General features: G+C 34.1%; 1 protein-coding gene across 1 annotated transcript; it reads left to right on the top strand.

The window, feature by feature from the left end:
• Positions 1–844: 844 nt before the first annotated feature.
• LOC117219164 (uncharacterized) lies at positions 845–17,289 on the top strand. Its single transcript, XM_033468095.2, has 3 exons — positions 845–980; positions 15,449–15,910; positions 16,713–17,289. The coding sequence occupies exons 1-3, from the start codon at positions 966–968 to the stop codon at positions 16,806–16,808; spliced, it is 573 nt and encodes a 190-aa protein (XP_033323986.2). The 5' UTR covers positions 845–965; the 3' UTR covers positions 16,809–17,289.
• Positions 17,290–17,361: the final 72 nt, after the last annotated feature.

Here is a 17,361-nt window from a genome sequence, read left to right as displayed (position 1 = left end):
ATTTTCGCTATTCTATCTTCTGTAATTAAAATAATAATTATTTTATTTTATGTTTTAAATTATCAAAATAAAATATTTATTTTCATTATTCAGCTTTAGATACAAAAAAAAATTTAACGTTCCACATTATCAAAATGAAATATTTATTTAATGCTTTATACCTGTGGATTATTGAAATCAAATATTTTCTTTATTGAAATTTTACGTACCACTTGGAGTTCTATTTTGTTGAAGATGAGTAGACATACACACGAGATAGTCTCGAGTAACAAAAGTGTAACAGCTGACAATTAGATAGCAGACACTAAAAGTACTATTTTATTTGAATTGTGAAGAATGTATTAAATATCTCAAATATTTTTTCTATAAATATATTACCCAGCTCTGAACGTGAAGTAGTAGCGAAACTTCGCGCGAAATTCTCGTATACGAACCGGAGATAAACAAAATTCACTACTTACCGAAGACTCATTGGGAGCTGTTAATCGACCGAATGTCACGAAAATCGTGCGACGTTCCCAAATAGATTGGTTTTCGGGCCGATGAAGTAAAAGCGATACACCAAAACGAGACCCTTCGTTTGCAGTTGCATACTAGCCGCTGCTAGTCGCTCGGATGGCGCAACGTTTCCCGAAGACTTGTCGCAAATTTCGCCTCTCCGTGATCCGTCTAAGGCGGACGAACGGGGAAAAAAGGAAAGAGAACAGTCGGGGATGCCGTTGATCGTAATAAGATCAGGGTTACGTAGTCCTGTGAACGAGGATCGACCGATCGGTGATTGAACAGGCGAAGAAAGAAGATCGAGGATGCTCCTTTTCCCCTCTTCGGGCCCGTATAAAAGTCCGAATGTGTCGATCCGGCCAACACAACGGTGAAAGATCGCCAGTGAAAGACGTTCCTCTTTGCGACGTCCACGTTTCGGCTTCGTATACCCTCTTAGTCGCCGCGAAATTCAACGAGCGAGCATGTTGCTCTATCTGGTGAGTTCTTCTGCTCCCACATTGTGGCCTCCCAACGAAAATTCGGTGGATCGTATTGTCTACGGGAACGATATTTCACGCTCGCACGGTCGTGATCGACGTCGCTTGAAAACGTAGGGATCGTTCGTTCGATCAGAAGTGAACTTTTCTTTCGCCACACGAGAGAAGCGGCCGTTCGAATCTCGCGCGACACGTTCGTCAATTAACGCTGAAAGCTCGGAAAGTGACCAACGTGTAACAACGGCATTTACTCAATCGTTTCTCAAGTTGTCGTCGTCGTGACAATTCGAAAATAACCCAGGTTCTGTGCGAAACGAGCGTAGTCTATCAGTGTACTCCGCGCAACGATACGCAGAATTTCTCGGCACGGCGTTCAACAATTTGAAAAGCTTTACGATTTTTTTTTTGTTGCTCTGCTATTTTCGTGGAAAACGAAGACCAGTACGTTTGCTTCCGACTGCGATTGTTGTAACTAGACCGCGGATCTTTATGCAAAATAAAGATCGTCTGCATCAATTGGAAAACGTAGGAGACGAGCACAGGTTTCCTTCTTTTTCTTTAATCATTTTAATAACTTCAAATTAATACAACAACGTTCTTAGTTCGCTTTAATGTGTCCACTGTTTAAAATTATACCTACTCGTTTCTGTCATAAATGCATGAAAATCCGTGGTCTAGTTGTAACGGAACAATGGTTCGGTTCCTTTGAAGTCTCAACGCGTTCCACATTTTCGAGCGCGCATGTACGCGCTCTGTGACACTTTCGAGGACAGATAAACATTCGAAATGATCAAGTGATCCGCGTCGATTCGTTCGCAGATTATAATTAGACCGTGAATCTTTACGCATTTTTATAATGAAAACGAGTCGGTGCAATATAAAACAGTGGAAGAATTGAACGAATTTAAGAACGCCGATATATCGGTTTCTTAACAGGAAGTCTATATTATTGTTATCGTTAAATGAGTTTATTTTTATATTTTTAGTATTAGCATATTTTTATTCAAAGAAAGTTTCTTACTGATTGTTACCTTGTTTTGCATAAACAGTCTGGTTCTAATAGGTCGAATTTGTAGCTGTTTCTAGTGACTTTCTCAATAATTATAATAATTATAATTAATTATCGTTAAATGAGTTTATTTTTATATTTTTAGTATTAGCATATTTTTATTCAAAGAAAGTTTCTTACTGATTGTTACCTTGTTTTGCATAAACAGTCTGGTTCTAATAGGTCGAATTTGTAGCTGTTTCTAGTGACTTTCTCAATAATTATAATAATTATAATTAATTATCGTTAAATGAGTTTATTTTTATATTTTTAGTATTAGCATATTTTTATTCAAAGAAAGTTTCTTACTGATTGTTACCTTGTTTTGCATAAACAGTCTGGTTCTAATAGGTCGAATTTGTAACTGTTTCTAGTGACTTTCTCAATAATTATAATAATTATAATTAATTATCGTTAAATGAGTTTATTTTTATATTTTTAGTGTATTAGCATATTTTTATTCAAAGAAAGTTTCTTACTGATTGTTACCTTGTTTTGCATAAACAGTCTGGTTCTAATAGGTCGAATTTGTAACTGTTTCTAGTGGCTTTCTCAATAATTATAATAATTATAATTAATTATCGTTAAATGAATATATTTTTATATTTTTAGTATTAGCATATTTTTATTCAAAGAAAGTTTCTTACTGATTGTTACTTTGTTTTGCATAAACAGTCTGGTTCTAATAGGTCGAATTTGTAACTGTTTCTAGTGACTTTCTCAATAACGAAACTTTGATAATAGACAAAATTTCGCGAAGCTCATCGATGCGATCTTCCTTTTTCGGTTCACATTTTCCGCAAGTTTCGCAAGCATTCCCTTGAATCGTGTCCCGCCGAGGGGACTTCGCAGAAATGTTACTTTTCGATCTGCCACGACGACGCACAGTCGAAGTACTTCTTCGCCGTGCATACGTACGCAATGTAGTGTGAATTACAGTGAAAGTACTTGCTCAAAATTTGATTTCGCAACGTGTAATCGAACGTTTAATATCTTTCATCGGGTCCCACGATCCCCGGCGACTTCATTTTTCAATGCTTTTACCGCGGTATCGACGACGACCGGTTCTTACAGCTTTGGACCTTTCTGACCGCTACACGAATTTCACGATTTCACTCGGAAATTGATCGTTTTCTCGTCGGTGTCTCGAAATATCGGTTCCGTAATCCGAGCCTTTGTTCTCCAAAATTTTCATTCATTATTTCGCGGAGACTCGCGATTCCTAAACGAATCATTCGTCCACACATTTGTATACAAATCGATCCAGTCAAATATCTTCGAAACCGTCGATGATTACTATTTTTTTTTAAACGGAATCATATTTTTGATTAGACTTCTCGATCCAGCTCGCCGTTCTCTTTATGAAAGTACTAAGGCATTTATTGCGTAAAATCATTTGTTTAGAAGATATTTGAATTTTAACACTGCAAAGATTTACGCGGTGTCTCTGAAAAAAGATATTAAAACTCAAATATCTTCTAAATCAATGATTTTTCGTAATAAATGCATTAGTACATTTATGAAGAGAACGACGAGCTGAATCGAATGGTATAATAAAAAATATATAATTTCATTTGAAAAGATAAAGTTGACCTTCGCGTGTCCCCGACACGGAAAATCTGATTAATTTCAATTCAAAATTTCGTTTGAAATATTTTTTACTATCATCTCGACCGTTTCGAAGATATTTGAGACAGACCGATCCAAAATTCATCACTCGGTATATTTCCTCCGCGATTAGCCGGCCGCGAAGCATTTCAAATAGTAAACGAATCAATCATTTTCATCAGTATAATATAGAGGTCATTGTTACAGAAGCAAAGTAATAATTCCTCGGCTTGTGCATTTTTGCAATATTTCGTCGCATAATTCGTTACGAGCGCAATGTTTGAATTTTTATTCATTCGAAGTTGAACCTGTAATGTCAAAATTTTTTGCGTGCTTTCATTAAGTCGTAGTTTAATTATTTATAGCTTTTTTACTAACGATACAATTAGGTAGAAAAGAATCTCTGAATTTTCAGTTGTTCGAAGTTAAACCTAAAATATCGAAATCCTCCATGCATCGATCAGGTTATTTATAGCATTTTTAACGACACAATAGGTAGAAAACAATCTCTAAATCGTTGCACCGCGGTACAGAGAGTCAGAACAAGCTCCGGAGAAACTGAAATATCCTCTTATTTCAGCAAGAAAAGTTAATTTTCCATTTAAACAAAACGCGAACACGTCGCGCCGCGCCGCGTCGCAGCTCGGGAGGTCGAAAGAAATCGAGTTGAAAGAATTCTTATTCATGATAATGTGTGATAATGTTTACTGTGCGAGTTCATTTTACGCTCTGAATCGCCGGCGAATTAACAAGGCGATTCGCTCAAAGAAATTCACTCCGAAGAACCGTGTCAAGCGGAATGCGCCTTCAAATGATACTTCTGTTCCATTTCACCGCGCTCCTTCATACCTTGAATCGCATTATAAAAAACTGATAAACGGCCCTACAGATTAGCTAAATTTAGTCATCAAGAGAAAACGTTCACTTATCCGTCATTGTTGTACAATCGTTTCGCACGCGGTTCAGCCATTCTTTTTAATTCAGCGATTTCTTGATAGGCCGTATTAGTGTTACTCTATTAGCGCGAATTGGACAAACAAACGTATATATTCAAACATTTAGCGGTTAATTGAGATCATTGTTACGTAATTATTTACTTTAAATTTGCGTAATTCTACGCTCTAAATAGTGAAACTGTTCGAGCGTTCGCGAGGTATCGCGAGAGTAAACATGAGAATGCCGTAATCTTCGGTGCTCCGAGTGATACTTTTGGCACCATATTTCATAAGCTTGCAGCACATCGTAAAAATTCATTTTTTGCTGGTTTTTAATTGTTCGCTATTTTTGATAATGTTACAGTAGAACTTCGATTATCCAGTATTACAACACCTGCAAATTCTAGATTGTAATTCTTTATTCAGTTTAGGTAATGTTTTATGTTTAGTATTCAATTTGATGGCATCGTATTGTTGAAAATGCATATTAAGTTAGAGACGTTTGTCATTTATGCAATTAGTTTAGCCATTTATATTGCATTTTGTTACATGTTTTCGAAATATGTCGAACATACTGCACCATCTATGGAGCCAAATAAGATTCCATGGTAATTAAAAGAACACGTTGGATATATCGTGCGATATATCGTTGGATTTTCTTTTGTAAAATTCACGTTATTTTTATTATAATGTAAAAAATATATAGATATACGTTCTTATTACAATTTGATACAATTAACTTTGAAATAAATTGAAGAAATTATAAAAATTTCCTATCGGTTTCTCGAATTTATTTTAATTTTCTGTGACTGTCCTGATACTTTTGGTGGGAATTGTAAATAGATTCAAATGCAACACTGTTTGTTGTAGAAATCGGTAACTACCGTATATGATATTAATTTCAATATAGTACTAAAAAGTATAAATTTGATTACTATGTTATTTAGAATACTATTTGCTATTATTTAGAAAATTATTTTAACTCATCAAGTGTACGAGTAAAATATATAAATAAAGAAATAAATTGGTCTAACATAAGTAAATGAACATTGTTTTAGAATTAAATATAAAAATAATCGGGTAAATAAGTGACAAAAGCAAACAATTGCAAGAAAGTATATTCGAGTGCAATTTTAATAATTTGGTTGTTTCTTTTCTGTCAGTGGAAGACCAATTTAAAATTCTTCACAATTATTAACAAACATTTCATTCGAAATTATGCATTCATCATATTCTACTACCCGCATTTTACGTTTGCTTATTTTAGTAATAAATTTACACGAAATATTGAAGTCAAATTATTGTTAATTGGCATACGTACGAATAATCTATTACGGTTCTACACACTTGTACATATAGTCTGTGTACAAAGTTGCTATTATATCAGCGCATTATACTAAATTTTTAAAACACTGTCGCAGGTCATATCTTTTCATAAACAAAACAATCGATTAAAATCCAATTAAAAAATCGAGAGAAAGAATACCGACTTGTGGTATGAGTTACAAACAACCAAATTGAATTAAAGTATTACTTGCACATTTATTCTTTTAATATATTTTTATATGAATTTATTAACCCAAGAAAGATTTTTAAGTACTTCGTTACGCGCGCGAGAACAAGCATAATCAATAAAAAAAATATATTTATAATAATCACTAATATTGTTTCGTTATCTCAAGATGATATTATTACTGAAATGTCGAGAAATTTATCGAGAAAATTTATTTTGACATATACACCTACCGTTTCTTTCTATCTTTATTATTAATAATTTTTTATTACCGATCAATGATATATATCTAATCAATTTACCGCCAAGAAGAAACATACTTCTAATTCGAGCACGAATATTCTCACTAAATAATGGAGCAATGAAAGTGAGTAAACTTTCATCGCTCACAATTAACTTATCTACTTCCTTCGCTGTGACGTGTCGTTCCTAAATGTTGAGTTATTATAATAATAATACTGTTCGACTGCTAGATCGTTGTTCTATTTGCATTATTCAAATGCGGAACGCGATCAACTTTCTAAATGAACAAATCATTTTTATGTGTAACGAAGCACTGAAAAAAATCTCGATTGCTTTAATGCGTTATTTCCACGCATAAAGCTATTTCAATGAAACTGAGTGCACAAACAATTTTTTGTCTATTACTGTAAGTACAATTCTCTTAAAAAAGAACCATCATACTTATCAGATGAACTAATAGAAAGCTACTACTTTTTTCACGTACATATACAAGTACATATGTAGACTTCTCCCATAGTCACAGTCAATTTTTTTTAAATTAAATCGCTTCAATCATAAACGTTTTTACAAACATAAAATTATTTACAGTTGTTTCTCTTCGATCTAAAAACATCGTCGTTGTTCGAACCACAGAAATAATGTGTTGCACAAAAATTCGAAACTGTAATTTGAAACTGAATACATTATTATTATTACACAATATAATATAAATTAATTTTCTTCTATATTTCTGAAAGGTCGAATGGAAAAACCTAATCAATTGATCTTTTTGAACGTGTATATAATTCTGTAGATTGTAGGAAATAAGAGAAATTATAATAATTCCGCTAAAAAATTCTGCAAAATTATAAAAATCGCAAATTAGAAAATTGTAACGGCGTAATTAACTCGTAACGTAATTTCTGTTAAGAATACTTTTTGAAACTGTGCAGAACTTTCCAGCTGAGCCAAGTCATAGAACCCTAATGCTTAAGATCGCGCAGTTTTGCATTTCACCTTTCACAAAAATGAAAGGAAGTTCAAATTACTCGGATTACACATCTGAACAGATTAATTACCATCGAATTCCGTTTAAACGTAACTCATGCTAATCTTGCCGGGCACTAAAAATTATCGACCTGTATCGCTTCACAAAAATATCATGGCAGGATTCGTTTGGACTTTCGGCCATTTTGATTGCGATGTATCTTTGAAATTTAATTTCCAACGAAAAAAGTATCTTTGTAATTTCGGTAATTGTAAAATACAGAATGTGGGACCGATCATTTTGATCGGTAGCTTTCAAAATAACAAGATGCATAAATAAAAAAGTTCAGTCAACAATTTCCAGTAAAAGTATCGTTATCGGTAACTGTAAAATAAAAAAAATTGCGAAACCGTTTATTTCGACCAACCTGCCACTAAAAAAATGTTCATTTTGCAAAATAACAAGATGCTTAAATAAAAAAATTCAGTCAACAATTTCCAACGAAAGAATCGTTATAATTTCGGGCAATTATAAAATCAAACCAGTGAAATCTTTTTCTCTAACTAACCTGCTACCAAAGAAAGGTTTAGTCTTCAACGATAACCTGATACTTGAACGAAGAAATTGAGCCACCATAATTTCTCAGTGAAAGTGTCGCCATAATTTCGGGTAAATGTAACATCAAAGAAGCGAGACCGGTCTCATTTCGACCAACGCGGACGTACGTACCCAAAGAAACAGCAGGATCCAATCAGACAATTTGTTACAGCACCATTAAACGGTAATACTCCTTGCTTTTACGCGGAAAGTTACTTCGCAGAAGCCGAGGCGCGTGAACATAATTTATTGTCCCAGCGGCGCGGCGGCGTGTGGTCGGACGAAAGCACCGAAATAGTTTTCCCGAAGAAAGTTAATCGCGTATTCCGTGTAGGTAGAGCCTGGTCGCGTCCTCACGTAGCTTCCACGTAGATATGTACCAGAAAACGCAACGAGGGTACGCTCTCGTCCGTTTCGCAACCGATTTTCTACCATGTTAAATTGTGATGTTTACGTAACTGGTCTTCTCCTAATACGCAACGGGATTGAACGGAACCGCGGCAACGCTAGCCGCTACCGATCTTGATGGCTCTTTAACTGGTTCACGCATCTTCGAGAAAATTTCACTGTTCGCCGTGGTCGGTGCTCAACGACCGTTTCATTATCCGTCCCGATGCGCCGATTACTTCTTGCTATCGCTTCCTGTGCAGAAAAAAAAGTGGCCACTTCGACTTGATGGCTACGTTAAGCGTAACAATTTGCCTGCACGGCCTACTATCTTACACTTGCGCTCTCATTTAAGAAGATCGAACGGGCAAAATTTTATTCGGATGAGGATTATAAGAGATGAAGATTAACGAATCAAATTTTATTTGAAGCTATCGAATAAATAGCCAGTCGAATAAGTGTTCATCTAGATAAAATCAAAATAAGATTTTATCCGAATAAGAATTTATTCGTACAGGGATTCACATTCGAATAAGTATTTATATGAAAAATAATATATATCGATTCGAATAGAAATGATAGAATCGAAAGTATTTTTTCATAGCTTGTCGATTGATTTCTTTCATATTCCTTTTTACAACTAACTTTGTTTCAAATGTTGTATCGGAAAGTTTGTTACTTTTGTAAATGTCGATGTATTCGTACAAATATGTTCTTATAAAATTACGTGAAAACAGAACCAGTCAACAGCAATTATTCGCATTATTATTGCAGTAATTTTAAAATCTCTATTCGAACAATTTATTCACACAATGGTTATTTCAAAATCATTCATCAACTTATATATCATCTACTTGTCTTAAAATCATGTTAATTTTGCAAATAATATTTGCATGCAAGTTTTAATAATAATATTTAGAAATAATGTTTGATTGCAAGAACATTGGAAATAGTGGAGCTTTCTTTTAAGATATCTTTTCCTTAACCCTTTGCGCTCGAGTGGTGACTCCGAGGCACTACTAAAAAATGTTTATATCACATTCCAAAATCATTCTTATACATCAACAAAATTTAGATTTGAAAAAATGTTAAAAGTATAACTGTTGTCCCAAGACTCAATTTCACACGCGTAAAATGCGCTCTGTCATATAAAATAGAGACAGCGTAGGTCAGAAAGATTATTTTAGATTTACAGTTAAAGTGGCTTCGAGTGCAAAGGGTTAATTTTGTTGAAGTGATTTTGGGTGTTTAAACAATAAATATTTTAAAAAGCAGAGCCAATCTGTGTGTTATTAAAGACAAGTTTATTTTGCAAAATAATAAGATTTCTGGCATTTCAATATCACTCCTATCTTTAGTTTATTTTGTTACTGTGAAATATTGTGAGTGTACAAATGACAATACAAGATTCAGATATGTTATTTTATCATTCTAATGATTAAAAAAGTAGTTTGTTAGCAGAATTTTCATTTACTTATTAAAATACCACTTTACCTTCATTTTATAACCTGCATTATGAATACAGCGATAACGTTGTTTATTTGACACAATAAATAGTATTTTCTGTGCAAATTGTTGAAAAATTGTTCAAACGATGTTCTTACAATTCTTACTATTACAAAACAATTTCGTTCGTGGAAAATCGTTTCAATCCTTGAAGTTTTTGTTACAATCGCTTTTCACGCATGACATCGTTCTACAAAATTAATTAACGATGTTAAGACATTGAAATTTCCAACAGTCAAACCTTGAGTTATTCTTCTTGTTCCAAAAGATACGTTTCTCAGAAGAAAATACATTTTTATTTCGGTCGTTTTCCTTTGTAAAAGCACAGCGAATGATCGATATTATTGTCGACGAACACGAAGAATAAAGTAGTACGTAGTGGAATACATTGCCAGCAAATTAAAATCCACTTCAATTAAAATTCACTGAAGAACGTGCAGGTCGTTGATTAAGCATATTATTCAATAAATTTCGTAAGCAACTTAAAAATTAAGAATTAACTAACCAGAAACAATGCAATAGAACGTGTTGTGTTTAACGTAGAAGGAAAAAATAGAACGAACAGTCTCGAAAGGAGAAAGCCAGAACCCGAAAGTAAAAGTAAAAGATGCCAGAGCTATTTTTCCAGATGTACCCGCTGGAAATAATTAGCGCGATAGCTTAATTACACTATGTAGTTCTGTACATAATGATCTCATTCTCCTTTTGTTCTGTTTGAAAAAGTGAATTCCCTTTCGATGAGGAACTTCGTTAATACTCGATCGAATTGTTAGAAAAAAGAATATCGTTCTGCGTGCTGCCGTTTAACCATTGTCAAATGAATCGTTTACTTTTGCAAGATGTTTGTATCTCGACGCAATAATTTCAAATAATAGATATTTACAGATCTTGTAAAGGTGTTATTACATATAAATGCAATTATATGTTATTATAAAGGCAATTGTTATCGTATAAATTATTTTATGCATTTGTTGACAAAGATGTAGCGAATCAAAAACAAAACACCAAAATTATTTGATGAATTACAGAAAGTACATATTGTCATATTATTTTCACGTAATTAATATTATTAAGACATAAAACAAATGTCTAGGCAGTTCCTGTATTTTGAAAAACTCATTCACATAATTTTTATTAATTAATTATTCACATAAGTTATTAATTAATAACTAGTTGTTAATTAATTAATAATATATTATAATATATAATTATATATTGTCTAAAAATTAACTTACTAATAATGTTTTATTAACTTGAATATTAATGCTCAACAATATTAAAAATGGAGATTACTCAGCTTTTAACAATTTGTTATTCGTCAATACGACGATTGACAGGATCTGCATGCTTCGAAAGGACAGTCTTCCGTGTCAAATTGCTGCTCGCATTTATCACTTTTTTGGCATATGAAAGTACCGCTCGCAAAGTCACCGAGTAAATCTGAGCCGATGATCGCATGCCACCAATTTCTCGTGTCGAAGGACACGTTACACCACAAAGAATCCGCTTTCTCAATTTTTTACTGCACGAATTACTTTCGGGTGGCTGCGGGCAACAAGTGCCCAATACGTATTGGTATCAACTGGTTGTTCGTACCTGTTCCTCTTTCAAATTAATTAATCCTCTATGCTTCGAATTTTTTGTATATCGCCATAGAAACATTTTTATGCCTCGAAACCGATAAATTATCAATCCCTAGATTTAAATGAACGACGAATTCGCAATTCTTTAAACGATTGAATTTACTGTGGTGCGTAAAGTGAAAGTTGATGTTTAAAATAAAATTCGATTAAAAATCATAATGAATTAGTATGGAACATCAAAGTTACACCGAGCTGTGGAGGGTTAATTCTTCGTCTACTGATGGTAACATTTATTTGCAAAACATCTGTTACTAACTATTACTATTCTTTAAATAAATATTACATAGCATGAAGAAATATCGAGATCCAAAATATTTCTTCAAAATAATTATTCTTCAATAATTGCTTGTGAAATACCTCTGTGAATCAGCTACAGTTAATAAATCGGTTTGAAAAAGCTACGATCAAAAAGATTATTTCATAAGACTATTTCATACCATGGTCTACATGTCGAAATAAGATAGCTGAAAGTCGTAACAACTGTTCAATTTACACTTATCTTGCAAATCTGGAACACTAGAATTAAGGTAGATACAGCTATTATGACTCCGGGTGTCTTCTTTCGAAGAACAGTGCAATATGTTTATCTGTACTGCTATCTGATTTTCGAAAGAAGATATTTGCAGTCATGATAACTATCTACCCTACTTTTTCATCTTTAGAAAAATAGGTAACAGTGTAGATGTGTATATTTCTAATTCATTTGAATTTACTAAATTATTAATTCTTTTGAGAAATGGATAATAATGTATATTATACTAATTTATATTCGAAAAACAAATAATAGTGTAGATATATGTATAAGTTACTGTTTAAACAATTGGTCTTATTTTGAAACTGTTCTATAGGTGCATGTTTCAGCGCGAAAGTGTATGTTTAACTTACACATTATTTAACGATGTCAAATAAATTTTCTCCATAATTTTGTTGTCATCGTGAAACACTATTATACTATCTACATATTCCGAAAATGATCAGGTTATCGGCTTGGACAGCGTCATATATGGAGCAGAAATATTTATTTTCAGCCGACATTTACATAAATGAAATGAATGGTGGAACAGATTTGCAATCGAAACAAGAATATTAAAATTCCACTCGGTCTTAAATTAAGAAACGTTATTGGTGAAAACGTTGTCACAGACTATATCATTAAAGAGAAATTACGTTAAAAATGTTAATTACGTGTTAGGTCAAAAATGTTAAGCACCAGTAATGGATAAACTTTCTTTTATTAATTACACTGTCCGACAAAATCAAACTTTTTTTCTGGGTTTCTATAGCCACTATGAAATTCTTGTAGAGCTTCACTTCCTGAACAAGAATCCGAAAACCGAATTGCTCCATCACCCTCAGTTTTTTAAATAAACGAACTTTTGTACAAACCCAAAATTTTCGACAAAAATGAGGTATTGCATGAAAAGTATAAACGTTAGAAGGTTCTAATTAGTGTTAAAAGATAGAGGAGAGTTTCCCGAATGTAGTGGCATGCAATTTATTAATTGTTTTTGACCCTAAATAGCAATAAATTAATGTCAAAGTTTAAAAAGGTGTCGACGTGAGCAGTTTCTGCGCAATATTTTTGTATTTTTACGAAAAGTTTTTTGTTCAGCACAAAAACTCTACCCAGGATCAGATTCTGTAGACATTTCTGAAGAAGGAACGGCCCGGTAAAAGTGTCGGAATGATGTACATTTCGAGTGGATCGAGAAAATGTTCGTCGGCAACATGTGCACGACGTTTTGCCGCCATGTCCTTCGCTGCTCGCTTCTCTCTGTCCGGCAGGGCCGAAGCTATGCGTAATCAACACCGATGGAGGGATCCCATGGGGCACCCACTTTTCGTAAATAATATTTGAATTTTTTTTAGTATTTCAATGTTCTGTTTTTTTTTTACATATTTCTGTGAATAATAATCACCAAACTGTGAAGAACCTTCCGCGAAAAAAATCACACCAGAGTATTTGCAGTGGGTAACGAAAGTATTCGAACACTAGTATAATTTTGACTTCTACCATGTTTTTCGTACCTTTTAATTTATGATTCTCTTTTGCATTCTAACATGCCGGTTGTAGCGGCTCACGGTCGTTGACCGTAATAACCATTTTAAGGGTCAAGCGAGAAAAATCTTCCCCGATGTTTGCAAGGCCGGAAATGACTTTATTTCTTTACTACTTTCACGTGTACGGCAAATTTCGTTAATGAAAACGTCGCCAGCCGCTTACTGTTACGGGACTACTTGGCGTTAGCGCGGCCTCGGAAAATCCCCAAAAATTAGCATTAAGGAAAAATTGCAAGATGTGTCCTTTTTCCCCGGTGAAACAGGGCGGAGATTTATGGAAAAGTATCCTCCTACGAATCTTCGGAAAAGGCAACGCCTTTTTCGGAGACGTATAAATACGCGACTAAATTAGAAAATCTCCTGACTTCTTTCGAATTGTTAGCAAGTCATATCTCTGCACGCCGTGTATATACAAATTAATAAACCAGTACATGCTCACTTCATTCGTATATTCGTGTAATACATAATTTATAGTGTCAGTGTGTAGTGTAAATTGTTTATTAATTAATTTATAGTGTCAATAGTGTTCGTGTACAGTGTAAAAACATGGTAGAAGTCAAAATTATACTAGTGTTCGAATACTTTCGTTACCCACTGCAAATACTCTGGTGTGATTTTTTTCGCGAAAGGTTCTTCACAGTTTGGTGATTATTATTCACAGAACATTGAAATACTAAAAGAAATTCAAATATTATTTACGAAAAGTGGGTGCCCCATGGGATCCCTCCATCGGTGTTGATTACGCATAGCTTCGGCCCTGCCGGACAGAGAGAAGCGAGCAGCGAAGGACATGGCGGCAAAACGTCGTGCACATGTTGCCGACGAACATTTTCTCGATCCACTCGAAATGTACATCGTTCCGACACTTTTACCGGGCCGTTCCTTCTTCAGAAATGTCTACAGAATCCGATCCTGGGTAGAGTTTTCGTGCTGAACCAAAAGCTTTTCGTACAAATACGAAAACATTGCGCAGAAACTGCTCACGTCGACACTTTTTTAAACTTTGACATTAATTTATTGCTATTTAGGATCAAAAACAATTAATAAATTGCATGCCACTATATTCGGAAAACTCTCCTCTATCTTTTAACACCAATTAGAACCTTCTAACGTTTATACTTTTCATGCAATACCTCATTTTTGTCGAAAATTTTGGGTTTGTACAAAAGTTCGTTTATTTAAAAAACTGAGGGTGATGGAGCAATTCGGTTTTCGGATTCTTGTTCAGGAAGTGAAGCTCTACAAGAATTTCATAGTAGCTATAGAAACCCAAAAATCGTGTCGGACAGTGTTATTTGATAATCTAGATTTTATATAGATTTCTCATATAATGTTGCATTACTCAGGTATATCAAATTACATTTTTCAAATCATTAATATTATTAATATGTATATAATAATATTACTACTATTCTATTATATTCTATTATACTATTCTAATATTATTACTATTCTACTTGCCATGCTTGAGTTTCATTTTATTAAATACGCGACGCCCTGTTTGATCATTAATTTATTAATTACGTCCCTGTAGACGTCTTCAAAATAGATTGTGTAATCTAAAATTGATATATTTCAAGTTGAAACATATTTTTTAGTATTCCTGGCAATGCTGTAACATTGAAGCTTTATTTAATTATTCCGCTGACGTAGTTTTGAATTTATTTAATAATTAACCTCAGAGAACCGATATTTCTGTTACAGGGAATCTTGATAATATCGATTCCAAGTACTCGTTATTGACGATTTTTTTTCTCATTAAAAATACGGTGGGGGTTGGTAGAGGATATATATTTTTCCTGAATACATGTGTAGGGATGAGTGATTTGAACGAAGCCATTCTTGGTTTTACTTATGCAAAATGAAGAAAATATAGCATACTGATCTGCTATATACGGTCTGGATGAAAATATTTTAAACATGGACGCTAACGATGCTTTTTCCGCATTAAAATTTTCAGACGGCGCTACTATTGGTAGCTACCACAGTGTACTCGAAACCAGCTCCGGAACCACCGAGTTCGTACTTCCCCCCACCAAGCGGCGGCGGCCCAAGCGGACCCGGTAGTTATGGGCCACCTTCGCTTCCGGATCGCTACGGACCCCCTCAGCAGCCACCCGTCGTTCACAAGCACGTTTACGTCCACGTGCCGCCACCAGAAGCTCCAGAATACAAACCACCGAAATACATACCGGCCGCGTCACCACCACAGAAACACTACAAGATCGTGTTCATAAAGGCACCGACGCCACCAACGCCAACGGCTCCGGCTCTGCCGCCGCTCCCACCTCAAGACGAAGAGAAGACCTTGATCTACGTGCTGGTGAAGAAACCAGAAGAAGCGCCGGAAGTTGTGCTGCCCACGCAGGCGCCTACGCAACCTAGCAAACCCGAAGTATACTTCATCAGATACAAGACACAGGTAAGAAAATATTGTGTAATGCTTTTCGATCAATTACAGGCAGAATTTCTTTTTTCTCTTTAACGTTATTCGATTATTGTTAGAGGAGAATTTGGATCGAATTTCAATTTAAATTTTTTAAAAGGTGTCTTTCGCGACCCTCTCGGTGAAGATAATGTTAAATTAAAATTTTTAAATGTGTCCTCCGTGACATCTTTAATAAAAAGTAGCGTCAAAGTAAAAGATATGGATTTTTGAAATTGATAAATTGTTTTAAATACAGGTCATTTAGAAATGACCTTATAACTTTGTCAACTCAAATCATATATCTTTTTATGAAGTGCTTAATATTTTTTACAAAATTAAAAAAACAAATGATATAGACTTAATATTCGTACGTTGCAGATTTTGAAAATAGACCATCTTCTCAATGACCAGCTCTTATCATTATACATATATTCGAACAAAATAAACATGTGGCAGTAATTTGTAGGATAAATCTCTAAGTTAATATTTAAAATAATTACTTTCAATAATTATTGAATTTAAAAAACAAATTCGCATCATTCATGAAAAAATCAATAGTAAGTTACTGCTTACTATACTATCTATATCGAAATATGTTTTTCTTAAATCGACGGTAATTTTTTAATGAATTCAGTCACTCTATCGTGAATAGAATCACAATTTCTGAAAAATAACGAAATATTAGAACGTGTTCATGATATCACTGAATACCATTGAAAAGAAATTATATTATTCCAGCATATTTAAACGAAAAAATAAAAGGAGATAATCGATGTCTTCTTGCACTATTTCACAGAAGGAACAACAGAGCGCAGAATACGGACCTCCCCAACAATCGCCACCCTCGGACAACTATGGCGCTCCTCCATCAAGCTCCGGTGGTCCTTACTAAATAGCTTTACCTCCCATAAACTCGTTTCCTGTGAACGAAATACTCAGAACATATGAATCTCAAACCACAGAGACTTTGTTCTAAACAGTAAGCTCATCGATTACGAGATCTCGTAAACGTTGTGGCAGCAGATAATAGAAATGTTACCGGTATTAATCATTATAGGTTCCGTAAATAGATTTAGATATCGATATCATTTAGCCTTGTACATTCCTAGCAACTTATTCGCAACACCCTGAGATACAGACTTGCTACGTTCGCAAAATTTCTTGAGAAACCGACAGGTAATCGAATATCCGAGGTATAAACATATTCGACCACAAAATTTTATATTCATTAGGCACCTGTGTTTCTGAAAATTAAAGTCTCTTGATATCTGTTAATGAGATTTCTAGACGATGTTCGCGATTTCCTGATCGATGTAAATGATTGTAACCTATGTATGTGTATTTTAATAAATATATTTGTACTTTTGTAGAAACCCTTTGTGTTTGTTTATTTCACGTTAAAACGGAGATTTAGATTTGAAGGATTTAAGGAACTCGTAACATAT

This window comes from Megalopta genalis, chromosome 12 (genome assembly GCF_051020955.1).
Source record: "Megalopta genalis isolate 19385.01 chromosome 12, iyMegGena1_principal, whole genome shotgun sequence".
Taxonomy (NCBI): domain Eukaryota; kingdom Metazoa; phylum Arthropoda; class Insecta; order Hymenoptera; family Halictidae; genus Megalopta; species Megalopta genalis.
Note: the sequence above shows the minus strand (reverse complement) of the source record. Positions and strands in the feature narration are given on the sequence as shown.